General features: G+C 54.8%; 3 protein-coding genes across 4 annotated transcripts in view; 1 reads left to right on the forward strand and 2 right to left on the reverse strand.

The window, feature by feature from the left end:
* CCDC194 (coiled-coil domain containing 194) overlaps positions 1–2,517 on the reverse strand; it is an 11,453-nt gene extending 8,936 nt beyond the window's left edge. The window contains exons 1-3 of the mRNA XM_029917852.1: positions 1,666–2,517; positions 497–593; positions 5–94 (exon numbers count right to left, since the gene is read on the reverse strand). Of these exons, the coding sequence (XP_029773712.1) occupies positions 5–94; positions 497–593; positions 1,666–1,989 (511 nt within the window). The 5' untranslated portion in view covers positions 1,990–2,517. The remainder of the gene's footprint in view (positions 1–4; positions 95–496; positions 594–1,665) is intronic.
* A 7,817-nt stretch (positions 2,518–10,334) lies between these two features.
* On the reverse strand, positions 10,335–12,803 carry BST2 (bone marrow stromal cell antigen 2). Its single transcript, XM_029917192.1, has 5 exons — positions 12,469–12,803; positions 11,556–11,631; positions 11,227–11,287; positions 10,825–10,959; positions 10,335–10,621 (listed from the first exon to the last, which is right to left on the reverse strand). Exons 1-4 carry the CDS (start codon positions 12,763–12,765, stop codon positions 10,836–10,838), a joined length of 558 nt encoding a protein of 185 aa, XP_029773052.1. The 5' UTR covers positions 12,766–12,803; the 3' UTR covers positions 10,335–10,621; positions 10,825–10,835.
* Positions 12,804–19,011: 6,208 nt separating this feature from the next.
* On the forward strand, positions 19,012–23,852 carry MVB12A (multivesicular body subunit 12A). 2 transcript variants are annotated; one of them, XM_029917191.1, is made up of 9 exons: positions 19,563–19,738; positions 19,830–19,928; positions 20,060–20,156; positions 21,456–21,582; positions 22,335–22,454; positions 22,531–22,637; positions 22,853–22,914; positions 23,207–23,263; positions 23,461–23,852. In XM_029917191.1, the coding sequence occupies exons 1-9, from the start codon at positions 19,649–19,651 to the stop codon at positions 23,521–23,523; spliced, it is 822 nt and encodes a 273-aa protein (XP_029773051.1). In that variant the 5' UTR covers positions 19,563–19,648; the 3' UTR covers positions 23,524–23,852. The 2 variants fall into 2 exon arrangements, with proteins under 2 accessions (XP_029773050.1, XP_029773051.1); XM_029917190.1 differs by lacking the exon at positions 20,060–20,156 and having other exon boundaries at positions 19,012–19,738.
* The last annotated feature ends 2,627 nt before the right edge of the window (positions 23,853–26,479 follow it).

Below are 26,479 nucleotides of genomic sequence, written 5' to 3' on the forward strand. Positions count from 1 at the left end.
TCGCCCTCGGCCTCGGCCGCGCGTGCGCGCTGCTGCGCCTCGTCCAGCCGCCGCGCGGACTCCGTGGCTGCCGCCTCCCAGCGCGCCAGGGCTTCTGCGGGTCCAGGGAGCCGGGTCAGGTCCGAAACCCCGCGCCCGCGCCCGAGCCCGCCTAACGCCTAACGCCTAACGCCGGCGTTGGAGTTTACAGTCTGCATATTATATGCAGCGTTGCCTTATTTGAATTAAGTTTGTGCGCGGTTTGCATGAGCTTTACGTGTCATTTGCAGAGCTTTTTGTAGGCTGGCTTTGCTCTTGGGAGTCGTGTAAGTGGCGTTTGCATATTTGGTTGCATTTGCGTGGCCTCTGAGTGTGATGTGCATTTCTTTCTTAAGTTTTCGCATTTACTTGCATGGCGCTTACATTACGTTTGTACTTGTGCGTGTCATTTGCGAAACCAGGAACCTTTTAGGCTCCTCCCACCCTTAGCCCGGGCACCCATTGCGCCCCAACACACCTGTGAGCGCCCCGTTCTCCGCCCCCATCTGGGTCCCCTGTGCCTTGGCCTCCTCCATCTCTTTCTTCAGGGTCATCAGTTGGGTCTGAAGCCGGCTCTGAGGAGAGGAAGTAAGGAGGGGAGGGGGGCGGGAGGGGGTGCAGGGGAGAAGTGAAGTCTCCCCTCTTTCTGGGGACAACTGAACTGACACTGGTGACTCGGTTCCCTGAGCTTTATTTGGAACGTCCTTTGGGGCTCCTGGGGTTCTGAGTGGTGACAGCTGCTCTGCCCAGCCAACCCCCCCCCCCATGTGGACACTGTTTAGCTCTGTGGTCCCAATCCCAGCTACATCTAGACTCACTGGGGTTTCAAGCCAACACAAGCCACTCTGGAAGTTGCCAATGACTGGGTTTCTGGAGTATGCTTCCTCGCCTGTGCGAGACATTCTTCAAAACAACTGGTCTGGCTTTCTCAGAACATAATCCGCTGAGGGGCAGAGTCAGGATTTGAACCCAGAGCAGGCTATGCTTAATTTGGGCGGCTTGGGGAACTGCCCTCAGGCAGGCAGGTAAAGGGTAGAGGTCTGTTTTGGTTTCTAAAATACATACTGCCCAGGGCCTGCTGGGCTTGGTACACAGAGATCCACAGTAGTTAGTAAATGAAAGATTGGATTCTGGGAACGGTTCTTTTGCAAGGCCTGGGGGGGAGGGGGCTGGGAAGGGTTAAGAAAGAGTTTGGGAAGGGATGGCCAGAGGAAAAGGGAGGACCTGGCCAGTACCTCCCCCAAGAGGCCAACTTTAGTCTCCTAATTACAGGTGACATGAATGTCCCGCTCTGGAAATAGGGCTCCTGGACACTGGCTGGGGGAGGTGGAGTGGGTGCCCAGGCGGAGGGTTAGCACAGGGTCTCCCCAGGTGGGCTCAAGGGTCTGGGACTTCTCTAGCCACCACCATCTACTCAGCAAATGGCAGAGAATCAGAGGGGCCTTCTTGATCAGAAGGCAGATGGAAGGGGGACCTGGTAACGTAGGATTTGGAAGGGATTCAGGTGCTGGTCTCATGTGCCACCCTCGGTTGAAGAATTAGGGAAACCAATGCACGGGGGTGGGGGACACAACCCTGGGGAGGCGTGAGCAGGTCTCCCCCCCCCCCCATTCTGGATTCCCCAGTCTCCCCACCCTGCCCGCCTACCTGGCGGCCCTCGCAGGCCCTTAGTGTCTCCTCCAGCTCCCGACGGACACGGTTGGCCTGGCTCAGCTGTCTGGCCAGGGCCTCCGCGCGCTGGGTACCCTCTGCCAGCTGGCGCCGCAGTTCGTCGACCTCCGGCGTCAGGTCCCTGGGGGGTGCCGTGGCGTTGGCACCTGGCTCCGGGCAGCGAGGTCTCCGGGAGGCCGAGGAGGCCAGATTCCAGGCCAGCAGGGCCCCGCCGGCGGCCGCGGCCGCCAAGAACACCGCCGCCCCGCACAGGGCTAGCACCCGCCAGGCGCGTCCCGGCTCTGGCCCTGGCTCGGCCATGCCGCCGTCCACAGCTCTGGCCCCAGACAGCCACGAGCATTTAATTGGCACCTTGGGGCGCCAGGGACACCCACGGTTCCGCCCTGCCCGGCTGTGGCTTCCCGAACGCGTTGGGAGGGGCTGGGCTCATGCCAGGGGCCAGCCTAGGCTACCCCAGCCCAGGACAGGACTGGGGGCCCGGGTTCCAGTTCTGCCTCTGCATCGCCTGTGCTGTCCTCCGTCTCCCCCATTGAAGCGGGCGTCGCTCTAGCTCTTGCCCCATAGGGCTGAGTGGGAACCGCAGGTGCACATCCTCACGAAGCACCCATTTGCCTTCGGGGCACTCGGCGAGGATCCCCGTTCTGTTCGTGGAAAAACGGAGGCTTAAAGATGTGAGGCTACACGACCGACTAAGGTCTGCCCGGCTCGGCTCGGGCTGCCCCATCTTCTGGGACTGGCTTCGAGGGCCGGAGCGTAGACGACGGAGGGGATGGGCCCCCACTCCCTGCCCATTCTCCACTAGGCCGCCAGGGGGCGAGCTGACACTGTAAATCAGCTCCAGGCCCTTTAACAGCGAGCCCCTGCTTTCCCTTCCTCTCGGAAGCGCCTCTCCTCCTCCTCTTCGTCCTTGCCCCTCCCCCCTCCTTTCCCCGTCCTGCTCCTGGCTTTCCTCTGTTTCCTTCTCCCCTTCTTTCACCTCTTCCTCCTTCCTACTTCTTCCTTTTTCTTCTCCTGCCTCTGTTTCCTCCTCCTCCCCCACTTCTTCCCCCTTCTCTTCCCCTTTCCCTGTGAGGGCCCTATCTTGTCTTTATTTTCTCCTTGATCCATTAAGACCTCCTCTTTTGCATCCCAGGGCCTAGGTGCTGCCTCTCTGTTCTACCTGAGCACCGTCTCATTGGCAGCTAACTGTTCCTTATAAGCGCCCCCCACCCCTACCCCTGACCTGTATGTCTTTGCCAGAACCCTCCCCACACACACACTTGTAAGGGAGCATGCGCAAGCTGAGGGCCAAGTACAAGATGGCACCTCCCCGCCCCCCCGCCCCCCCCACCCCCCGCCCCTCCAAGGTCAGATATGTGTGACATTCCTCAGAGACTCCTGGGTACCAAGAAGAAAGGAAAAAAAAAACCCAACAAATCATTGACTTATAGAGATCACAGCCATGTAGGACAGGTGTCTTCTTCATTTTATAGATAACTTAATAAACTGCGAGAAAAAGGTAATCTTATCCCTAGCCTAATCTGTAGAAACCTATAGACTCCGTTTTCTGGAGCCCTCATATCACCCTAATATCAAGATGTAACGGGGGGGGGGGTGTTAAGTACTTGCCGTGGTGATGTGGGAAACCAAGGCAAATGAAAAACTCCCTTACTGCCTACAGCGCATTGGCGAGTCCTTGAGACCGGCAGAGGGACCTCCCTCTAGGAGCTCCACTGCCGCCATGGTGACACTCTGCTGGGGACAAAAGGGATTCTTGGCTTAACATTATCCTGACCCCCAGGATCCTGTAAGTCTCCTGAAACACACACAAATTCCTTTGCAAACCTCCTGTTTCCTCAGCCCCAAGTATATGCTGGGAATCATACTCCAAGCATATGGCCCCTGACACACATCTAAAGGGTCTCATGACTGAGGTTTTACTAAACGGTAATAAATGCCTTTTTCCTAGTAATACTTAGGCTCTCAAGGTCCTGGAAACCTTGCTTCCAAAATTCCTTAGAGACTTGGGGTGCCTGGGTGGCTCAGTTAGTTAAGTGTCCAACTTCAGCTCAGGTCACGATCTCACGAATTCGTGGGTTCGAGCCATGTGTTGGACTCTGTGCTAACAGCTCAGAGCCTGGAACCTGCTTCGGATTCTGTGTCTCCCTCTCTCTCTGCCCCTCCCCTGCTCATTCTGTCTCTCAAAAATAAATAAATGTTTTTTAATGTTTTATTTATTTTTGATACAGAGAGAGACAGAGCATGAGAGGGGGAGGGGCAGAGAGAGGAGGAGACACAGAACCGGAAGCAGGCTCCAGGCTCTGAGCTGGCTGTCAGCACAGAGCCTGACGCGGGGCTCGAACCCACGAACATGAGATCTGACCTGAGCTGAAGCCGGAGGCTTAACCGACTGAACCACCCAGGCACCCCACCCTGAATCTTAAAAAGTTACAAACAATGTAATCATTAAAAGAGTGATGAAATCACCTATGGTATATAAGACACTGAGCCTCCCCGTAAAGCGTGGTCCCTTCCATCATTCACGTTGTCTGTGTTCCTTCTTACAGATACTTCGCCGACACCAAGCCCCTCCTCAGGGACCCTTAGACAGTGGTGCGTGGGCTGGTTCCCTGCACCTAACCCCCTCCCAACCTGAGGGTATATAATGACCTACCCGTCACAGCTTTTCTACCCCGTGGTCCTGTCCCCATGCTTTAATAAAATCATGTTTTTGCACCAAAGACATCTTCAAGAATTCTCTCTCGGCCATTGGCTCCGAACCCCATCATCAAAACCTCATCACGGTCACTAGGGATTTGGGGGGGGGCTCCCTGAGCCCACAGCCAAGAAAGAATTCTTGAGAAAGGTGATCTTATAAACACACAAGGACAGGACCCACGGACAGAAAGTGCTGCACTGGGGCTGTGAGGCGTGACTGATGACGTACTATGTTGTTGGGGGAGGTCAAGGCACAAGAGAGGCTTCCAGAAGGACTTTCACATGCTAAAGAGGGCTCCCAAGACCCCAGAGGCCTTGCTGTTGTCAGGCTCAAGCTGTTTTTGCCTCTAGTAAGACACTGACATTAAGACAGCAGGGAGTTCTGGAGAAACGTCATTGGTTTTCTCCTTCTCTTCGCTTTAGGACTCTGCCCCCTGTCACCCACTCAGGCCCCGGTTCATTGACTCTCTCTGCTCTTCTTGTAATTTTACATTTTATATGTTTGATTCCCGGCTGCCTCTGATAAGGGAGCGGGAGGCAAGCTGACACTCTTCAAGCCCCCCTCCCCGCCAAGGAATGGGAAAACCTGATAGACAGGACAGCGCGGAGGACAGGGTCCCCATCGGTTTACAAATGTCTCGGTAAATTACAAGCAAAAGGCAAGCTTATCCACAGGCTGATCTCCAGAAGCCCATAGCTTCTGTCTCCGGAGCCCCTCCGCCCCTGCCCCTCTGCAGTGAGGAACAAAGGCAGGAAGGAAATGGGAAACGGAATGAAATTTCCTCATGACCTGCAGCCCGCAGACAAATAGTTGAGGCAAGTGCAGAGTAAAATGTTTCTCCAGAACGCCCTGCTGTCTTAATGTCAACGCCTTACCAGAGGGAAAACCGCTCGAGCTTGACAATAGCAAGGCCCCGTATCTTAAGAGCCCTCTTTGGGAGCCCCTGGGAGGCTCAGTTGGTAGAGCAGCCACCTCTAGGTTTCAACCTGGGTAGTGATCTCACAGTTCATGAGTTCAAGCCCCGCATGGGGCTCTGTGCTGACAGCCCGGAATAACCTGTTTGGGATTCTCTCTCCCTCTCTCCCCCTCCCCTGCTCTTGCTCTCTCTCTATCTCAAAATTAAATTTTAATGTTTTATTTATTTTTAATACAGAGAGAGACAGAGCATGAGAGGGGGAGGGTCAGGGAGAGAAGGAGACACAGAACCGGAAGCAGGCTCCAGGCTCTGAGCTAGCTGTTAGCACAGAGCCTGACGCGGGGCTCGAACCCACGAACGTGAGATCTGACCTGAGCCGAAGCCGGAGGCTTAACCGACTGAGCCACCCAGGCGCCCCTCAAAATTAAATTTTAAAAAGCGCTCTTTAGCATATGGGAGTCCTTCTGGAAGCCTCTCTTGTGCCTTGACCTCCCCCAACTCCATAGTACGTCATCAGTCTCTCCTCACGACCCCAGTGCAGCACTTTCTGCCCATAGGTCCTGTCCCTGCCCGTGAATAGAATCCCCTTTTTGCACCAAAGACATCTCGAGAATCCCTTCTTGGCCATCATCTCTGGACCCTCACCACTCCAAAAACCACATCACCTCCGCCACCAGACTAGGTGAGCCCCTCCTAAAAGCACAGTCGCATACACGTCATTACTGCTGTCACTGCAAAGGCCTGGCACATGGCCGTTGTGCAGTAAATGTGACATGTGAGCTGTGTGGAGACTGTGAACCAGAAGCTCAGTGTCCTCCCTTCCCTGGGAGGACATGAAAGAAACCAGCGCCCAGAGAGGCCAAGTCACAGGGCGGGGTCACACAGCAGCGCTGGTGTCACTACCAGATTCCTGCTGGAGCAGGACCGGCTGTCCAGACTTCTCCACCCCCCACGGAGTCGCAGCCAGTGAGGAAACAAAGGGCTGTCAGGGAGACTGAGTTTCCCGTCCCTTCTACATCCTTCTAGCCAGACTAAGAATCAAATTGACATGAGACAGATCAACAGGAGAACATAAAATTTAATTTTATACATAGGGGGAATCTCTATAGACACGGACATTCTGATGACAGGCAAAATGAGGCATGCATGTCACTCTATGTTTTTTTAAGTTTGGTTCCAGCTCCAGCAAGAATCTGGTAGTGACCAGCGGCTGCTGCGTGACCCCACCCTGTGACTTGGCCTCTCTGGGGTCTGGGAAAGCCGGGTAGGGGATAGAGAGAGAATTTCAAGCAGCCTCTGCACTGTCAGAACAGAGCTTGACTCTGGGATGAACTTGGGAACTTGAGTGAGATTTCCACCTGAGCTGAAATCAAGAGTTGGACGGGGTTTTTTTTTTTTTTTTAGTATTTATTTATTTATTTTTGAGACAGAGACAGAGCATGAGCAGGGGAGGGGCACAGAGAGAGGGAGACACAGAATATGACGCAGGCTCCAGGCTCTGAGCTGTCAGTATAGAGCCCGATGCGGGGCTCAAACTAACGAACTGCGAGATCATGACCTGAGCCAAGTTGGATGCTCAACCCACGGGGCCACCCAGGCGCTTCAGGGATAGAAGTCATTCTAAACTGAAGAGAGGAGGAGGGTAGGGGTCTGAGACTTCAAAAGGAAGGAATACAATTCACAGGAAGATGAAAAAGAGTAAACATTTAGTAAACAAATCTGGGCGGGGCCACTCAGAAACAATGGGACCCAAGAGAATATCCGTCAAAGAGGCCTTGCTAAGTTTCTCTCTGTCACATCTGTTCAAGGGGCGATGTTTTCAAAGGTGGTGACAGCTCTCTTCCTGGAGGCCGTCCTCTATTTAAATTGTTTTTAAGCAGTTGTGGGGGAGGACAGAGCTTTTCCTGAATCTGCTGGGCTTTGATTACTTTTTATTATTTATTTATTTTTAAAGTTTATTTCTTTTGAGAGCGAGAGCACAAGTAGGGGGTGGGGCAGAGAGAGAGAGAGAGAGAGAGAGAGAGAGAGAGAGAGAGAGAGAAGAAGAGAGAGAGAATCCAAGCAGGCCCAGCACAATCAGTGCAGAGCCCAATGCGGGGCTCGAACTCACAAACCATAAGACCATGACCCGAGCCGAAGTTGGTCGCTTAACTGACTGAGCCACCCAGGCACCCCTGATTGCTTTTCATTTTTTATTTTATTTTATTTATTTTATTTTATTTCACGTGGGGCTCGAAATCAAGACTCCCTAGATCCAGAGTCGCTAGCAGTACTGACGGACCCAGCCGGCAGCTGCTTGATTGCTTTTTAATGCAAAATAGCCTTCCTGCCAAAGTGGCCCCCATCTGGGCCCCTACAGGGGCATTTTTAAGAAGAGAAGTTTATACTCAGCCCTGTGTGTGTGGAGGCCGGAAAAAGAAGTGCTCTGAACAGGTTGAGTACGTCTTGTCTTGTCGTCTTGTCGGGCAAACCTGTCCCCCCCCCCTTATCGAAACACAGCTCTGGGGGCTGGAGTTGAGATGGAGGGGGAGGGAGTTGAGGATGGAGGGAGGGGATGGGAGTTAAGGATGGAGGGGGAGGGAGTTGAGGATGGAGGGGATGGGAGTTGAGGATGGAGGGGGAGGGAGTTGAGGATGGAGGGGGCGGGAGTTGAGATGGAGGGGGCAGGAGTTTAGGATGGAGGGGATGGGAGTTGAGGTGGAGGAGGATGCAAAGCCGCCTCAGCCGCAGACCACCCTAGAAGTCATTAAATTTTTGTGAGCACCCTGAGCACCTGGGAATGATTAACTAAGCCTTTCTTTGTATATATTTTTTGTTTAAAAATTTTAATGTTTATTTACTTTTGAGAGAGACAGACAGACAGACAGAGCATGAGTGGGGGAGAGGCAGAGAGAGAGGGAGACACAGAATCTGAAGCAGGCTCCAGGCTCTGAGCTGTCACCCCAGAGCCCGACATGGGGCTTGAACTCACGAACCAGGAGATCATGACCTGTGTTGAAGTCGGAGGCTCAAGTGACTGAGCCACCCAGGCGCCTTGTCTTTCTTTGTACATTTCTAGATCATGCATTCTTTCCTAAAAAGAACAGAGTGCTTCTGCGCGTCACAAGCTCTCCTGGACCACACCGGGCACCAGGGACCCAAACCCTCTTGCACCTCCCCTCCACCCCCAGCCCAAGGCACCAAGGACCCAGGGTCCCTTGCACAACCTCTGAGCACCACAATAGCAACGTCTGTGGTGGGCACTGTTGCGGGGTGATTACGAAAAGACCACCAGGGCCGAATTGGAGCGAGGTATAATTTTATTCACAGGCTCATGCTTTTATCACAGCCGGGCCAAACCTGATCTCCTGGTGTTAAGGAGCAGAGAATGGCCACGAACAAAGGCAGCAGTGAGATTATATGGACAGAACACGTCATCATTTAGTTAACCAATTACAATCCACAGCCTTCCTTGGTAGCCAATTACATTGTAATACGCAGAAGTTAGTTTTGGCGAGAACCTATCATTTTAAGGTTCTTTGTCCCTTTAGAATGACCAGTCATAGTTAGACACCTAAGATACCACCAGAGACAGTGACCAGGTGACTTTCACCTGTGGACTTTGCTTCAGCCAGGTCTTAGTAGAGGGGTGAGGTTACTTAACAGAATCTTGAAAAACAAGCTAAATTTCAGGTTACAATGTTCCTTATCGAGTTATATTCTCAGGGTCTTTCCAGACTGCCCGATCTTTAATTATTCACCAGAACGGGAGTTTAAACCGAACTGACATACAGTGAGTTCTCTGATCTCTTATAAGATGACCTAGTACATTCCATAAGTTGACCTATAAGAGGCACCATCAAGAAGGCACATAATTAAGAATTGTCACAGGCCACTGCTCTGCCCTAAATCCCTTTAAAAATCTCTGGGCGGACAGCAACCTCAGAGTTGGCCTTCTCCCCAGGTGGCCCGCCTCCGGAACAAAACTCCGATTCCTTTCCAATCAAAACTCTTGAATATGAGCCCGTCCAGCGGTAACAGGACGGGGGAGCCCCAGGACATACGAGAAGGATTTGCTTCTGGGACTCAGGGGTTTCAGTGGCTCCCGGAGCAACCGAGAAATCCCGAGCAAGTCCAAGCACCCCTCATTTCACACGGGTGAAAAGACTTGTTCGTAAAGCAACCTCCTGAGGCCTCCTGTGAGCTGGGGCCACAGAGAAGAGGAAGGTTCTAGAGCAGAGCTTCTCACAGGAGGGAGTCCGCGCCCCCACAGAGAACTGGGTAATGTCCCAAGGCAATTTTTGTTGTCACAGCCCGGGGGTAGGGGCACAGGCATCTGGTGGGTGGAGGCCAGAGGCCCTGGGTCCTCCAGCACCGCAGAGAACAGGCCGGCTCAAAAGTCACCAGCGCCGATGGACAAAGGTCCCGGCTCCTGTGCCCAGGCTAGGAAGCTGCCTGGACAAGAGTTGGGATTCCAGAAGAACTTGGAGAAAGGGAGATAACAGGGGAGGAAGGCTTTGTGGAGCCTGGGAGGATCCCAGAAAGTGGACGAAGAGTCTATGGAGACAACAGCTCTCAATTTTGAAGAAGCGGAGGGAGTCCCTGCAGGAGGGGTTCCCAGAGCTGGGTACCGCAGGGTGAATACGAGTTTGGGTGTGGGGGTGGGGCACTGTGACAAAGGCCTGGCCTGCGTGTGTCTGCACATCTGGGCTGGGGTACTGGCCCCGGGTTTTCTGTGGGATGGGGCTGGAAAGTACAAAGAGCTGTTCCTTGTCACGGCCTTGGGTTCCTCACTGGAACAGGCATCGGGAGGTCCAGTGAGGAAGGGCGAGGGGAGAAGAGCAGAAGCACACAGGGCTCCGCACACGGAGCCGGTGAGGCCGTGGACTCCTTTAGTGCCGTCCGGGTGAGGAGCGCCAGGGAGGCAGTGGGATGGTGGCTGCCCAAATCCTGGGGGTTCCTGGATTGGAACGCGGATGTCTGTGGGTGCCCACCCTCGCCTGCAGGACAGGCCCCAGACGCATGGGAGCGACACAAAAGCACTCCAGGAACTTCAGAGTAACAGTCTTTACTTCTTGGAGGTCAAAGACCTCAGAAGACCTTCCAAAACCGTAACAGCAAGAAGCAGGTCTCCCCACCCGGTGCTCTGCGGGGAGCAGAGGGGAGGGAGGCCAGAGGGGGAGGTGGCCCTGAGCCAACGCCCCTGCTTGTCCAGCCCCGCTGCTCCCTGGGCCCCCCTCCCCCACTGTGCCGCAGTGCAGCCACCGCACAACAGGTCAGGTCAGGGAAGCCTCCAAGGGTTGAAAGCAGAGCAGGGAGGGATCGGTCCAGACTGTGGCCTAAGAGACATCGTAAGAGAGACTCAGGGTGGACTGGAGGGGAACAAAAGACGCCCCGCCCCCTCCCTAAGCCCCCCCTCGGCCCCAGGAGAGGGCTGGCTCTCCCTGGGGCAGGCAGGCAGTCTCCCCAGACCCTGGCTCATCCTGAACTCCCTCCTTTCCGTCCCTCTCCTTCTCCTACCCCAGGCTGCCCCCCTTCTTACCGGCAGGGACCTCAGGTCAGCAGGACACTGAGGACCAGGAGCAGGTGCCCAGGGGCCACCAAGGTGCTGAGCGCCTTCGACGGGGAGCTGGCAGACGTGGTTTCCTTTTCCGGGCTTGAGGCCTCATTCTCTTTTCTGACGGAAGATGTGGGCACAACTCAGGCAACGGCCGGGACTGATTTCTGGTTCCACCAGCCCTGGCCTCGTCCGCCCTCAGAACCTCCCCTCTTCCCCCGCCAAGTCAGTAGGGAGGGGAGGGGGCTTGTAGGACCAGAGGGACGAGGCTGGGATTCGAACTTTGAGTCCTGAGCAAACGGGGAATTTTCTGTGCAAAGGGCGTCCGGGGTCTCCCGGAAGGACCCGTAGGGTAGAAGGGTCGAGGTCAGGGGACGTGGTTCCGACCTTAGTCGCTCCACCTCCTCCAAAGCGTTCTGTAGCCTCCGCTTCAACTCCTCAATCTCTCCTAAGGTGGGAGAGAATCGGGGGGCTTGTCAGCACAGTGGCCCCATCCTTAACCGGGCTCCATCCTGGCACCTGACGCCGCCGCTGCCCCGCCCCCATGCCACCCCATCTTGGAAATTCGGGGTACCTCCTTTCACCACCCCCCACTGGATTCTGGCCTCTCCCTCCCTCACGACCTCAACCCTGGAGCCCTCCCTGCCCCTCCTCTTCAATATCAGACCACCCCTCCGAAGCCCCCTCCTCGGAATCCTGGCTTTGTGCTTTCTCACCCCGAAGCTCCTCCTCTTTCGCGCGCCACTCCTGGCCCTGGGCCTTCTCCATCTCCAGGGAAGCCGACAGGGTAACCTGGGACAGAGGGGAGGGTCAGAGACTGGGGCTCTGGCCTGGGGAGGGAGGGCGGCTGCTGCCCTGGGCCCCTGACTCCCTCCCCAGGCCTCAGGTTCAGAGGGGAGGGGGAAGGCTCCAAGCTCCTTTCAGGTTCCCCTCCAACCCTCACTGCAACCCCAGTCTCCCGCCTCCAAGTAAGGCCACAGCCTCTCACCCTCCCAGGGCCGCTAAGGGTGTGATCCTCGAAATAGGGGTTTTGAGACCCCCAACGTGGGAATTTGGAGGCTCCCTGTGCCCAAACCCTAGGAGAAACTCCTAGACCTCCTACTGGCCAAGATTTAGAGGTCCTCTCTAGCCTGGAACGGGCGGGGATTTCCCAGCCCAAGTTAGATGTCAGCGGAAGTTTCAAGGTCCCCCATATCAGGACCCAAATGAAAGTTTCAAGGTCTCTCAGGGATCCATCGGGGGTATCAAGAGCCCCTTCCTTCTTTAGGACTTGGTAAAGTCCCCATCCCAGCCCCTAGATGGGATTTCTGCTGCCCAGGACCGGTGTTGGGAGAGGAATTTCTAGTGCCCCACCCCAGGCTGGAGGTTTTTCCACATCCTAGTGGGGATACGGACACCCCTGATTTGAATGCTCTGAGGAGTTTTAAGACCCTGCCCTATACCAGCACTGCTGAGAGAATTCAGGGGCCCCAAAAACCTGGTGAGGGGGATATTGGGACTCAGGTACCTATGTGAGGGTCTAGGGGCAGTTTCAAGGTGTATGTCATCTCCCTCTAGACCGGGGGGGGGGGGGGGGGGGGGGCGGATCGCCCAAGCACAAGGACCTCTCGAGGAACTGCAGTCGCTTACCAAAGTCTCGTTGCAGGTGGCAGCCTGGGCCTGGGTCCTCTGTAAGACTTCCTGGGTTTGGGTTAGCCGGACCTCCAGGAGGCGGGTAGCATTGTGACACTCCTGCTCTGCTAGGAGGCCATCCTTACAGGCTTTGCTGTGGACACTGATGATCAGGCCCACAGACAAACCCAGCACCACCGCCAGGATCAGGAAGCCCCCCAGCCACCCCCGCCACCCCAGACTCCAGCCTGACAGCATGGACTCTGAGCACTCAGTTCTGGACACAGGCAGGTAGTGGTAAAAAGTGGGTGCCATGTAGATCTGGCCCTGAATGTGAGAATTTGGGAGGGAGTTAGGGGAGGATGCTGGAACTTTCTTCTTGCTGAGGCTGCCCCCTTATTAGCATAAGGGCGGTCCTGACCAATGACAATGCCTCCAGAGAATCCTCTGACCTGGAGGCTCTTGAATAGTTATTTGCAGGGCCGAGGTTTTAGGCTTTCAGTTTCGACTTCCCAGAAAAGAGGTGGGTTATCTGTGCTGATTTCAAACCTTGAGCTTTACTGGCTTGGTTTCTGCAAATGAGATCCTGTGGGTGGAGAGCTGGGGCTGCCTGGGACACCCCGTCTCTAGTTCCTGCCCCTCCCCTGCATGTAACGGAGGGTGACCTCTGCAGTTATTGAGCATCTCGTGCATGCCAGCCTCTTGTTCATGCGTACCAGGACCTGAAGAGGCAGCAGCTGTCCTGGATTCAGCCTCAAGCTGGGGAAACGGAGGCTGAGAGGTGCGTGGAAGATCGCGGGCAGGGCCTGGCTCTGACCCAAAAGGCTGGATATTGTGTTTAGGGGTCTCCATGGTGACCCGGCTGGGGTTCACTTAGCGTCTCTGTGCCCACCGAGGGGACCAGAGGGAACCTTGGAGGGTGTCTGAGGAGGGGCTGGAGGCTGGGAAAATGAAAGTCCAAGCCTGGAGCAGCTCTGGATGGGCCCCGCCCCCGGGCACAGGTTGCAGTTCCCAACTTGGCCACCAGAGGCCGCCCCAGCCAACAAATAAGGTCGCCCAGGCCCCTGTTCCAGTTCTGGCAGGAACTAGGCTCCCACTTCTAGAATCTGCTCTCCATCCCAGGACACCAGGTAAACACTCTGAACCTCCATCTTGTCATCTGTAAAGCGGGTAGATAACAGGAGCAGCCTCGGTAGGGGCTAATGAGTTTCTAGTAAAGGGCTTTAGCGTCCAGTGGGCGCTCAATGGATGCAGGCTGGGGCCGGAAGAAAGGTGAATAACACAGAAATATGGCCATGGAGTGATGGAGTGAAGAGCACGTTTTGAGGAAAGACAATCCAGTCTGCTTGGGATGCACTGAACCCAAAATGCCTGGGGACTGTCGGGGGTCCAGGGAGGGGCCTCAGGGGACTCTTACGCGTGGCCCCAGGGGCCAGAGCTTTCCTGCTGCAAATCAGCCTGGTTATGGGCTCCCACCTGCTGGCTGTGACACACTGTGTGCTCGTCCTGTGGCTTCTTCAGCTACAACCTGACGACAACCCAGATTCCATCCAGATTCTGCCAGGACCTGCATTTGCAGTGAGAGGGCCGGCAGGGCCCAAACCAGGGTCCCAGGCCTCCCAGAAGCCCTGGAGAAGCATCTCTGGGCTCCCGGCTGGAAGTGCTCGGCCTAGAAGCCCCCCATTAAAGCCGCTCACCAGCCACACGACAAGGGATGGGGGATGATCTTGCTGAAGAGGCCAAGGTTGTGTGTGAACAGCCCTGCCTCTTGTAGGACCTGGGCAAGCGATTTCCTCTCAGCCTCAGTTCCTGTAGCTGTCAAATGGGTGTGATAATAACGGAACCTTCTGGTGCACCCTTGAATTTTGCCACTGAGGAGGGTGCCTTACCCTCCTCGCTCTGGCCCCGGCCCTTGCAAACAGTAACTTTTTCCCGCTAAAATTTCAATGGAGGGGCGCCTGGGTGGCTCAGTCGACTTCGGCTCAGGGCATGATCTCACGGTTCGTGGGTTCGAGCCCCACATCCGGCTCTGTGCTGACAGCTCAGAGCCTGGAAACTGTCTTTGGATTCTGTGTCTCCCTCTCTTTCTGCCCCTTCTCTGTTCACACTCTGTCTCTCTCGGTCTCTCAAAAGTAAATAAATGTAAAAAAAATGTTTTAAATAATAAAATTCCAATGGAAACGGCCACCATTTTTCTGATTTTATCTTTGTTACTTTTTTTGGTAAGGATCAATTTTATCTTAGTATGGTTTTGGATTTGCAGAAAAATAGTGAGGACGGTACAGAATATTCCATATGCTCCACTACCAGTTTCTCTTACTTTGAACATCTCACATTTGTGTGGTGCGTCTGTTATAAGGAATGAACCAATACTGATGCCTCATTAGTAACTAAATGTATACATTATTCGGATTCCCTCGGTTTTTCTTCACATCCTCTTTTGGACCCAGGACCCCAGGTTACATTTAGTTGTCACATCTCCTTAGGCTCTTCGGGGCTGAAACAGTTTCAGACTCTCTTGCTTTTGATGACCTTGACCGTTTTGAGAACTGGTCAGGTATTTTGAATCCCCACTGGGGATTTGTCTGGTGTCTTTTCCCCGGTTGGGCTGGGGTGACAGTTTGGGGGAGGACCCCAGAGGTAAAGTGTCCTTGTTGGCACACTGTGTCCAGGGCACATGCCATCTGTGTGACTTTTCACTACGACGTTGACCTCGATCACCTGGCTGAGGTGGCATCCATCAGGTGTCTCCACTGTGAACTTACTCTCTTCCCCCTTTCAGCGCAGCGCCCTGTGGGAGGAAGTCGGGGTGTGCAGCCCGCGCCTACGCCCACATCCCGGGCAGGAAGGAAAAGCACGCACATGAGACTTTTTTTTGTGGCTAATCTTTTCTTCCTTTCTCCCTCCCTCTTTCTTTTCTTGTCCTTTCCCTAATTTCCTGCTTGCTTGCTTTCCCCCTTCCTTCCTTCCTTTTTTCTTTTCTATTTCTTTCTTTCTTTCTTTTTTCTTTCTTCCTTCTTAGTGGGCTCTATACCCGGCATGGAGCCCAACATGGGGCTTCAATTCACGATCCTGAGATTAATACCTGAGCTGAGGTCAAGAGTCAGACACTCAGGGCCACCTGGGTGGCTCAGTCTTTTAAGCATCTGACTCTTGATTTCGGCTCAGGTCATGATCTCGCAGTGTGTGGGATCGAGCCCCGCGTCTGAGCTGACGGCGCAGAGCCTGCTTGGGATTCTCTCTCCTTCTCTCTCTGCCCCTCCCCCTTCTCTCTCTCTCAAAATAAATAAATAAAAACATTTAATTTTAAAGAGTCGGATGCTCAACCGACTGGGCCACCCAGGCACCCCTTTTTGTGGTTAATCTTGACAGGATAATGTGGGGACACCAAGGAAACAGACTTCTTGCAGGACAAAAAGGTCATCTCCAGTCCTGCTCCCCTCACTCAGCTGTTTTATTTCTCTTCATTAAACTACACACGTATTTCACTGCACCGACGAAATGTCTTACTTTTGCAGCATTTTCAGTTGTGCATGGCCCTGAGTGGGTAACGGGTCATCTCCAGGCTGGTAGGAAGGGCACTGGCCCCAGGGTCCTCACTCAGGGATAGTTCTGTCACCAGGAGACATTTAGAATTTTCTGGAAACTTTTTTTTTTTTAGTTTAGTTCCTTATTTTGAAAGACCGAGCGAGTGAGCACACGCAGGGGACAGACGGAGAGAGAATCCCCAAGCAGGCTCCACCTGTCGATGCGGGACTCAAACTCACAAACTGTGAGCCGAAATCCCGTCGGCTGCTTAACCACCTGAGCCACCCAGGCGCACCTGGAGACAGTTTTGATTGTCATGAACTTCATATCAGGGTTGAGTGGAAGGGAACAAAAGTTATCAATCTCTCTCTCTGTAAGACCAGATGGGCATGTTATTTTCCACTGGCATGGCCACTTGGCTGCCATGTCTGTTCCCTCCATTGGCCTGAAGGTCTGGCGTGCATAGAAACCCTTACTAAGTTTACCCAACAAAGCCTGTCCTACTGAACACTGAAATGGCTCTAATGAGAAAATCTGGGGGCCCCTGGGTGGCTCAGTCAGTTGAGCGACCAGCTTTGGCTCGGGTCATGATCTCACGGTTTGTGGGCTCGAGCCCTGCGTTGGGCTCTGTGCTGACAGCTCGGAGCCTGGAGCCTGCTTCGGATTCTGTGTCTCCCTCTGTCTCTCTCTCTCTCAAAAATTAAAAAAAAAAATCTGTCCTCCAAATTAGGATGGCTCAGGTATTACCACACTTGTAAAGAGACACCTATACCAACACTGAAGCAGAATGCTGTGTGCTCGTACCTGATGAGTCTACCCTCTTTTTAAAGCAGACGAGGACACAAGTGAATGCCCTGAATGATCCCACCCCCATCCTAAGGGACTTAATACATCAGCTGTTTGGATGATGGGAGTTCTGGTGGAAAAAATGACTAATTATTTTGGGCATCATTATCTCAATCTGTGTTTCCTCTTGCATGTGCTTATTTCGCTGCCTCCAATGCAGCCAGACAGCCACCAAGCAAGCCCTCTCCGTGCTATCTGAAACCGCTTGCCAACCACCCAGGGCAAACCATGGAAGACGGGGAAGCGTAGGATTGGAAGAGCTGGGCATGAGGGGTGGAGTGTTAGAGGAGGTCACCGAGAGGAGGTGACTGCCAGGGGACCCTTGTGGAACCAGGCAATCAGCCTGGGTGGCTCAGCTGGTTGTGTTTGACTTTGGCTCGAGTCATGAGCTCACAGTTCGTGGGTTTGAGCCCCTCACCAGGCTCTGTGCTGACAGTGTGGAGCCTGCTTGGGATTCCCTCCCTCCCTCCCTCCCTCCTTCCCTCTTCTGCACATTCATGAGCAGAGTTTCTCTCTGCCTCTCAAAAAAAACAAACACAACTTAAAGCAAAACAAAACCCTGCCGGCTACCAATCTAGAATAGCTGACTTCCTTCTTTGGTCTTTTCTTGCGGTCTGAGTGTGGAGCCCAGTTTCAAATTTCACGCAGGGAACTCTCCAGGCTTTGAACCCACATTCCTCCTGAGTACTAGGAATAATGGGGGTACTTCTAGGGGAATACATGGTCAGTTCACGCCCATATCTCATTATTGGGTCATCGTTTCCAGAATGTTTGTTTCTTACGGACATAGACATTTGAATGTTCTATACTTTTCACATGTCACTAACTGTTCTTTACTTCTTTTCCTCCCTTCAATCATTTACACGTACAGAAAAACATTTTCAGCTCACAAGTGGTACAAAACCCAAACAGTGGGCCAACCCATGATATTGCAGAAAATTGAAAACTATGGAAGAGTAAATAATATCCTGTTCCCTAATTTTTCGTATTTCCCCCCCAGAGGGGTGTAAAAAAGTATGTTACTGTAAGATTTTTTTTTATAAGCAAATACTTTTATTTTTTTATTTATTCTTTTTTAAATTTTTTAATGTTTTATTTATTCTTAATACAGAGAGAGACAGATCATGAGAGGAGGTGGGGCAGAGAGAGAAGGAGACACAGAACCGGAAACAAGCTCCAGGCTCTGAGCTAGCTGTCAGCACAGAGCCTGACGCGGGGCTTGAACCCACGAACATGAGATCTGACCTGAGCCGAAGTTGGAGGCTTAACCGACTGAGCCACCCAGGCGCCCCTGTTACTGTAAGATTTAATAGATGGAGGCAGAGACAAAAGAAAAGAAGGAAGCCAGGTTATGGAGCCAAGAAGGCCTTCATTTGGGGTCTGCAGTCCACAGGCGAGGTTCCGTGACTCGAGTACCAGGCTGAGTGAGGGAAGTCACCCGCGATAGGCGATGGGCAGGGGTTTTGAGGGTGACGGGGTTTCAGGTTTGGTCTTGGGGGGCTGATTACCAAGTAAGGGCATTTTAGGGTGGGGGGGGACAGGATAGGTTGCCTGTCTCGTCGGGGTGGGGGAAAACTGGAGCTTCCTGATTGGCTATTTCCGAATGGGGCAGGACATCCCAGGTCTGCAGGTGAGGGGCGTGGGTCATCTGTGCACGTGTTCTCTTCCAGCCCCCAGAGAAATGGCCGCTCAGTCGCCATCCCAAGGTGACTCGCAAGGTCACTCTTACAGTTACCGTATTAATTACGTTACATCTCATTAAAAAAAAAAACAGTTGGGTCTGGGGATGATGGAATAGGCAAGTTAGACCTGAGCTGGAGCCAAGGGCCGCGGAAAAATAGGTCAGGCATGAGAAGGCTGGGGCCCCAACATTCTGACTTTGTGGTTTTCAACATCTTGGCCTTATGGCTTCTACCAAAGCTGGCCGACCAAGAACCGCAGGCGCAGAACCTGCGGTCTCCTCTCCGACCTCTACCGCAGGGCGATTGCCTATGTTCATTATAATATATTTACATTGTGGTTTCCACTCCCACCCTCCACCCTTCTGTGGGGCAAGGCAGCCAGGACACTTCCGGCAAGAAACTTGTAGGGCCCCAAATCCCCCCTCCCAATAGGTAGGAGGAGTCCCACAGATGATTGGAAACCACTCCAGCTACGACCCACAAACAGAAAAAGACACCCCTAGTCTCTCAGCAGTTGGCATCTCTGAGCCTGACTGGTCTCCTCGTGGAGGAATCCAAGAACCGAGACCGCCATTCACACAATGCGGAGTCTCCCACCGGTAACATGAACAACTCAGGTGACACACGATTTCATGGTTCACGGCGGTCCGTACTTTTTGCTATTTAAACTAATAGCTGCATAACCCACGGACGTTTCCTTTGGAAGGACTTTCCAGAACTACAACGGCAGTTTTTAAAATTTCTTCCCCAGATCAAATCTCTTCCTTCGGTCTACGGGGAGGCTGATACCGCAAGGAAATCTGGGGAGCGTAGTTCTGGTTTGGAACAGGCAAGACTTCGGCGCGCTGAGCAGGAACATTTCTGGAGGAAGTAGCTGGGCGAGCGAAGACGGCGAGACCATTTTCCGCAAACGTCGCTCCCGGGCGCGCCTGCGCGATGGGCGGGGGCGTGGCTTCACTTTCCCATGCGATTGGCCAGGTGTCTTCCAGGCACGCGCAGACAGCTCTTTCTACACCACCACCCCCGCCCCGCCTTCGCACGGTGCTCTGGGAGTTGTAGTTCAGACTCCTGCCCTAACAGGGCCGCGGGTCGTCGGTTCGGACGTCTGAGACCGTCCCGGCCTTCGGCTCTGGGCTCAGAGGATGGATTCAGGACCCGGGACCGACGCGGCGCCCCTGGCTGGCCTGGTCTGGTCGTCGGCTTCCGCGCCTCCGCCGCGGGGATTCAGTGCGGTGAGCGACGTCGGGGGCCCGGGGATTAAGAGGGGGCACAAGCGGCCGCGTCGGGGCAGGAGCCTGGCGCTGACTCCCGTCCACACCGTAGATCTCCTGCAGCGTGGAAGGGACGCCCGCCAGCTTCGGCAAGAGCTTCGCGCAGAAATCTGGCTACTTTCTGTGCTTCAGTTCTTTGGGCAGCCTAGAGGTAAGGGGCGCCCACCTTCGGAATCCCCGGGGTCAGCCCACTCCCCCGTCCATGTGCGGGGCCCTCCGCCAGGGGCGCTGTCCCCTGCTGCAGCGTGACTGTCGCTGTGTCCTCCCCTTCCTCCCCCTCAGAATCCGCAGGAGAATGTGGTGGCCGATATCCAGGTCCTGGTGGACAAGAGCCCCCTCCCACCGGGCTTTTCCCCGGTCTGCGACCCCCTGGACTCCAGTGAGGCCCGCGTCCGAGACTGGGGGTGGGGTGGGGGGCCGTGTTCGGGTCCCTGCGGGCAGGACCAGGGAGGGGTGGAGGGGCGACAGACGCTTGTTTCGAGCCTTGACTGCCCACTCGATGCACTGGGTGATGACAGAGTTGCCGAGGAGTCGAGTTCTGTTGCGGGCGGGGACACATGCCCTGCCCTGCGTAAAAATGTGCCACTGGCACAGCCTGTGTCCCAGAGTAAGAGTTACAACCTGTTTTGTTACTGTTTTTGCTACATCTTCTTAACTGGGAGCCAAGCAGAACCCTCGCCATTTCCCCACCTTGTCATTTCCAGGTTTTTGCACAGTTTACTCTGCCCGAAGTACTTTCTGCGACTCCTGGGGCTAGCTTATGCCTGCGCTTCCCCAGGTCTCTGTTTAGCCCCCTTCCCTTCTGACTCCTGTAGCCCAGGGGCTGCCTTCCCAGCCCTGACCACTCTGCTTTCCAGCCCCTAGCTCTCCCTGCCTCTCACTGTGTCTTGTCATGTGTATTTGGGCTTTTTCCTTTTTTTTTTTAATGCTTATTTATTTTTGAGAGAGACAGACAGAACACTATCGAGGAAGGGGCAGAGAGAGAGCGGGAGACACAGCATGAGAAGCAGGCTCTGAGCGGTCACCAGAGTCCGATACAGGGCTGGAACCCTCGGACTGGCCAGATCATGACCTGAGCCGAAGTCAGACACTTAACGGACTGAGCCACCCAAGCGCCCCCTTGTTCTGCGTATTTGATTCTCAGGATGTATCTATTGATACTGGAGTCAGCAAATGTTTTGTGTATAGGTCCAGATGGTAAATATTTTAGGCTTTGCAGGCCAGGTAGCGTCTGTTGCCTTTTTCCTCCATAATCCTTTAAAAATGTGAAAAGCATTCTTTGCTCTGCAGAAGCAGATCTTGGGCGTCTTTGGGCACCTGGGCCAGAGTTTGCTGACCCCTGGGTTAGAGGACTAAGGAAATGTGAGGTTTGCAGGGCCAGGTTGGGCACTCAGTTCCATCTGATCCCCATAACTACCCACCCTGGCCCTAGGTGCCCATGGTCACCCCATGAATGCTTCTCCATGTCACCATAGATAAGCCTGCCCCAATGACTCCTCAAGGCTACATGGAATCCCCTCCTATGACTATACCATTCATGATTTAACCACTGGCCTAAAGCTATCCAGGTGACTCCCTTAAATAGTACCCTGGCAAGCATCATCCCAGAGCTATATTTGGGCCCCTTCTCTGCTTCTCTCCTCTTCTCACTCCCTTGCCCCCCACCCCCCACTCCCAGAGGCCTCTGTGTCCAAGAAGAAACGCATGTGTGTGAAGCTGGTGCCGCTGGGGGCTGCAGACACAGCTGTGTTTGATGTCCGGCTGAGCGGGAAGACCAAGACGGTGCCCGGATACCTGCGAGTAGGGTAGGGCCCCCTCCCCCCACCATCCCTGCCCCCCTTCCTTGCCCTCCAGGTCCCATACCTGCCCTGCTGACCCTCAGGGAGTCCCCTGAGGACTCCTCTGCTGCTCCCCCTGTTTTTAAAGTTTATTTATTTTGAGAGAGAGAGTGCACGGCGTGGGGGGGAAGGGGAGAGGGGTGGAGAGAGGAGAGAATGCCATCCCGGCTTGGGGCTCCAACCCCACGTGAACTGTGAGATCATGACCTAAGCCAGAACCAACAGTAGGAAGCTTCACCGACTGAGCCACCCAGGCCCCCTCCTGTACCTTCTACCTCTTATCTGTGCCTCAGTTTCCACATGTCAAAGTCTATTTACTTATTTATTTATTTTTGAGGAGGGGAAGGGAGAGAGAGAGGGAAGGAGAATCCCAAACAGGCTCTGCGCTGTCGGCTCAAAGCCCAATGTGGGGCTCTATCTCATGAACCGTGAGATCAGGACCTGAGCTGAAATCAAGAGTCCGATCCTTAACCAAGTGAGCCCTCCGGGTGCCCCACCAATTTCCACATGTTAAGACAGGGGTAACTGTATCAATCTTGTCAGGTTCTTGGGAAGCCAGAGTAGAGGTGTCTGAAATGCACCCGGCGGTGATCTGACCCAGCAGTATTCATTAAGATGTTGCTTAGGGTGCAGACTGAGATGCCGAAATGAAAATCCCCCAAAGGGCTTGGGGTCACGCCATCCGGCTAAGACCCCCGATCACTTCTCTCTCCTTCCAGGGACATGGGAGGCTTTGCCATTTGGTGCAAGAAGGCCAAGGCCCCAAGGCCGGTACCGAAGCCCCGAGCCCTCAGCCGGGACATGCGGGGCCTCTCCCTGGACCCACCTGCCCAGCCCGGGTAAGTTCTCAGGCTTGGGGATGGGGCGGCCACGGGAGGAGTTAGGCCTGACCTGTGCTGTCCTGTCCTCCACCAGCAAGGGCGGCCTTCCCGAGCGGACCCTGTCCAGGGTTGGCTCTCGGGCCTCTACTCTGCGGAGGAGTGACTCCATCTACGAGGCCTCCAACCTCTATGGCATCTCAGGTGAGTGCAGAGCGGAGAACTGAGGCACAGGGGGGTGGGGGGGAGGGCAAGACTTACCCAAGGTTGAAGAGCCGGGGTGGAAGCCATTTCTGGGCCTCCCCCATTCTGTAAAGATTGACGAGTGGGGGTGGCATGAGCTGCTCTGATTAGGGTGGGCCGCATGCAGGCCTCAAGTCCCCTGTGCCTGAGCCTCTGTCCTCACTCGCTTTCCTCAGCCATGGATGGTGTTCCCTTCACGCTGCACCCGCGCTTTGAGGGCAAGAGCTGCGGCCCCCTGGTGAGTCTATGCTGGGCCTGGGTGGCGGGGGGATGCCTGGGTCTGGCCCCTGCCGGCTGCAGGGAGGGCCGTGCACAGAGGCCCACTGTCCTGGGTTGGAGGAGGCTGGAGGCGCTCAGGCTCAGAATGAGGAATCAGGCAGCACAACTGGATACCGGTGGCTCCAGGCTGTGACGGGAGGGGTGCGGGGATGTTCAGGCAGATACTGAGGGAGGCCCTCCTTGACGCTCAAGTAAAGGGGGGGCTCGGGGTTGGGGTCCCCGCCCAAGACTGATCTGCCTCTGCCCTCCAGGCCTTCTCTGCCTTTGCTGATCTGACCATCAAGTCACTGGCGGATATTGAGGAGGAGGTGGGTGCAGGGCCAGGGATGGCTTGCTGGAGGGGTTCCCCGCCTCCCTTCCTACCGCCCCACGCTCCCCCAGCCACACCCCTTCTCCCAAGGGCTGGAAATCGCTAAGTCCTCGGTTGTCTCCACCCCCTCGGCATTCCTCAGGCACCGCTAGGGCCCCTCACTTACTCTGTGCCCTCCTACCCCCGTCTCCCCAGTATAACTACGGCTTTGTGGTGGAGAAGACTGCGGCTGCGCGCCTGCCCCCCAGCGTTTCGTAGCCCCCGTCAGCCCCAGGGCAGAGCCCGGAACCGACGCCCCCGACACCCCGGGACTGGCAGCCACCCGCCCCACAGCATCTGGGGAACCATGGCAGCGCAGGGCATTTAGACCCTCAGCCACCCTGCGGAGCGACAGCCCTGGAGAAGGGAGCAGGACCAGTCAGCTTGGTGATGGGTGATGGGGTCTCTCGCCCCGGGCCCTGCGGGGCAGGGGTGGGGGCTGGACAGAAACCAGTGCCTTCAAGTCCTTTGTGTCAAAACTCTCTGGTGCCCGGAGGCCATGCGGGCATCCTCCCGGCAATAAACACGGCCCTGTGCTCCCGTCTGGAGTCCTGATCCTGCCTGACCTGGGCGCAAGGCCTCTGCAGCGTGAGGTCTCACCGCGCGCGCCTGTGACCCAGTGCGGGACATCTAAGGCCATGCTGCCACCACTTGCCTTCTACAGAGGGGGAAGGGCTCAGCGAGCGCCTGAGCCGGGCGTAGGTCTCAGAGAAGACCCGGCCCCTCCCTCCGTCATTGCGCGGAACCGAATAATAGTTTCAGTGACGTTTGTATGGGGTGGGGGGACCATGTCCCCAGTGCCCAATGCGCAGCGGCTCATTCAGTCTTCCCACACCCTGGTGGGAAGTCCCCGGTTTTGTCGCATTTTACAGATAGGGAAACTGAGGCAGGGGCGGCTAAGGTCACAGCTGGGATTTGAACCCAGGGCCTGCTCTCTTAACTCTCCAGCTGTCCTACGTGACTCTTTTCCCTCTGCTGCATGATGGGTATGTTTTGTCGGGTCTCATTATTGGTGGCAGTTTGGCCCCTTAATGTCGCAGTGAAAATGGAGTTAGGGAGAACCGGATTCCATGGGAAATGTGGAGGCAGGTTCCTACAAGCCTTCAGTCACATTTTTTTGTCAAGCAATCAATACGTGACCTGGTTTTGTGTGTCTCAAGACCCCTTGTTTAACGCATACTGCTGATTAATTAGCGTGGAACTCGCGGCCAATAGTGCTGTAACTCATGCCTGAACAAAGTTCATCTAACACGCACGTTTTCCCCAGGAGGGACATCCCAGCCTTCTCGCCTCTGGGGACGTGAGATAGCACGAAGCAGTGCCCGTGGGGACATTTTTATTTATTTAGTTTTTCAGTTTATGTATTTTGAGGGGGCGGGGAAAGGCAGAGATGGAGGGAGACGGAAAGAACCCCAAGCAGGCTCTGCACTGACCGTGCGGGGCTCTAACCCACGGACCATGAGGTCCTGACCTGAGCCGAAGTCCGATGCTTGACCGACTGAACCTTAGGGGCCTTTGTAAATAGCAAAATTGCCAGTGAAAAAGCACAACAATGTGAAAAACTGCAGACCACCAAAAAGGCCACCTGTTAGAGTCTGAGGGTGAAACGAGATGGCCAAGTGTCCCATGTTCCACCTCAGCTGGGGGTGTGCCCGGTGATTCAAACTCCCCCCTGCTCTGTGCGTGTCCTCGAATGGCCACAAAGGGCTGCACATATTGAGTGGGGGCGGGGGTGAGGCTGGGCGCTACAAATACATTTCGGCCAGTAGAACTCACAGATATGGAATTCGTGAAGAGGAGCATGGACCGATTTGTTAAATGGACAGCCCCAGACTGACACCGCTTTTCTCCATTGTCCGTGCTGCATCCTTCTCCGCTCTGGCCTCGCTAGGTCCCCGCAGCCTCAGGGGGCGCCCATGTCCCGCCGCGGTCAGGAACATCCCCAGTTCTCTGCGGCTTCAGAAGGCCAAGGTTTATTCCTCATTCATTCCATGGGCCCGTGACGGAGCAGCAACAGACTCTGCCGGTCACAGTCCCTGGAATCTGTCTCAAGAGGATGCCACCATCCCCTGGTGACAGTGGGGGCGGACTCCAAAAGCTCTTGCACCATCACTTAAATGCCCTGGGCTCGAAGGGCCCTTGTCCAAGTTCTGCTCAGCGGTCATTGGTCAGAATGCGCCCTAAAGGGCCCACTTTTTAAAAATAACTTTTTATTTTAATGTTTATTTAGTTTTGAGAGAGAGAGAGAGAGAGAGAGAGAGAAAGAGTGTGAGTCGGGGAGGGGCAGAGAGAGGGAGACACAGAATCTGAAGCAGGCTTCAGGCTCTGAGCTGTCAGCACAGGGCCCAATGCGGGGCTCAAACCCACAAACTGTGAGTACATGACCTGAACCGAAGTCAGATGCTTACCCGACTGAGCCACCCAGGCATCCCTGTAACACCCACTTGTCCCCCCGTCCTAAGGGTTCAAGGGGAGAGATAGCAAGCTGTCCTGGGGAGGTAGTCAAGAGGAAACTGCAGAATGTGCCCCTCCCCCCCACACTTCAGCTGCCTTGGAAGAACTAGGCCTGTGACACTAAGACATCTCCCCACCTGTCCCCTCTCCGGGCACAGCTGGCACCTGCCAGGCACCGCCTGGGCTGCTCTGGCGCCAGCCGTGGTATCTGATCTGGCCGCGAAGTAAAGGCCGTTTGTTCTACCTGGTCACCTTCTTGCCCACCCTGAAACCAGCCCCGGCTCGCCTTCCAGGGCATCTGCGGGTGACCAGGGGCCCCCAGATGAGCCGTCCTGGCCTAGGATCCTGACTGGGCTGGCTGTCATTGGTAGGCCAATGACCCTGCAAAATCCCAGCCCTCTGAGCCCCCCGGGGCCTGAGGACAGCCTGGGGAAGGTGCAGGAGAATCCCCATGCAGCCCGCCCGCCCGCCCACCGCCTCTGAGGTGGTCTTCAGAGCCTAAGGTCCAATTTGCACTGTACTTAGAACCATCCTGAATATGGAGGGTTTATAAAGTCTTTTCAAAAATTCTTACTTCATCTGAAATATGCTTTAAAGTATGTTCATAGGGATGCCTGGGTGACTCAAGTCAGTTAAGCATCTGACATTGGCTCAGGTCATGATCCCGTGCTTGGTGGGTTCGAGCCCCACGTTGGGCTCTGTGCTGACAGCTCAGAGCCTG

This window comes from Suricata suricatta, chromosome 12 (assembly GCF_006229205.1).
Source record: "Suricata suricatta isolate VVHF042 chromosome 12, meerkat_22Aug2017_6uvM2_HiC, whole genome shotgun sequence".
NCBI classification, from domain to species: Eukaryota; Metazoa; Chordata; class Mammalia; order Carnivora; family Herpestidae; genus Suricata; species Suricata suricatta.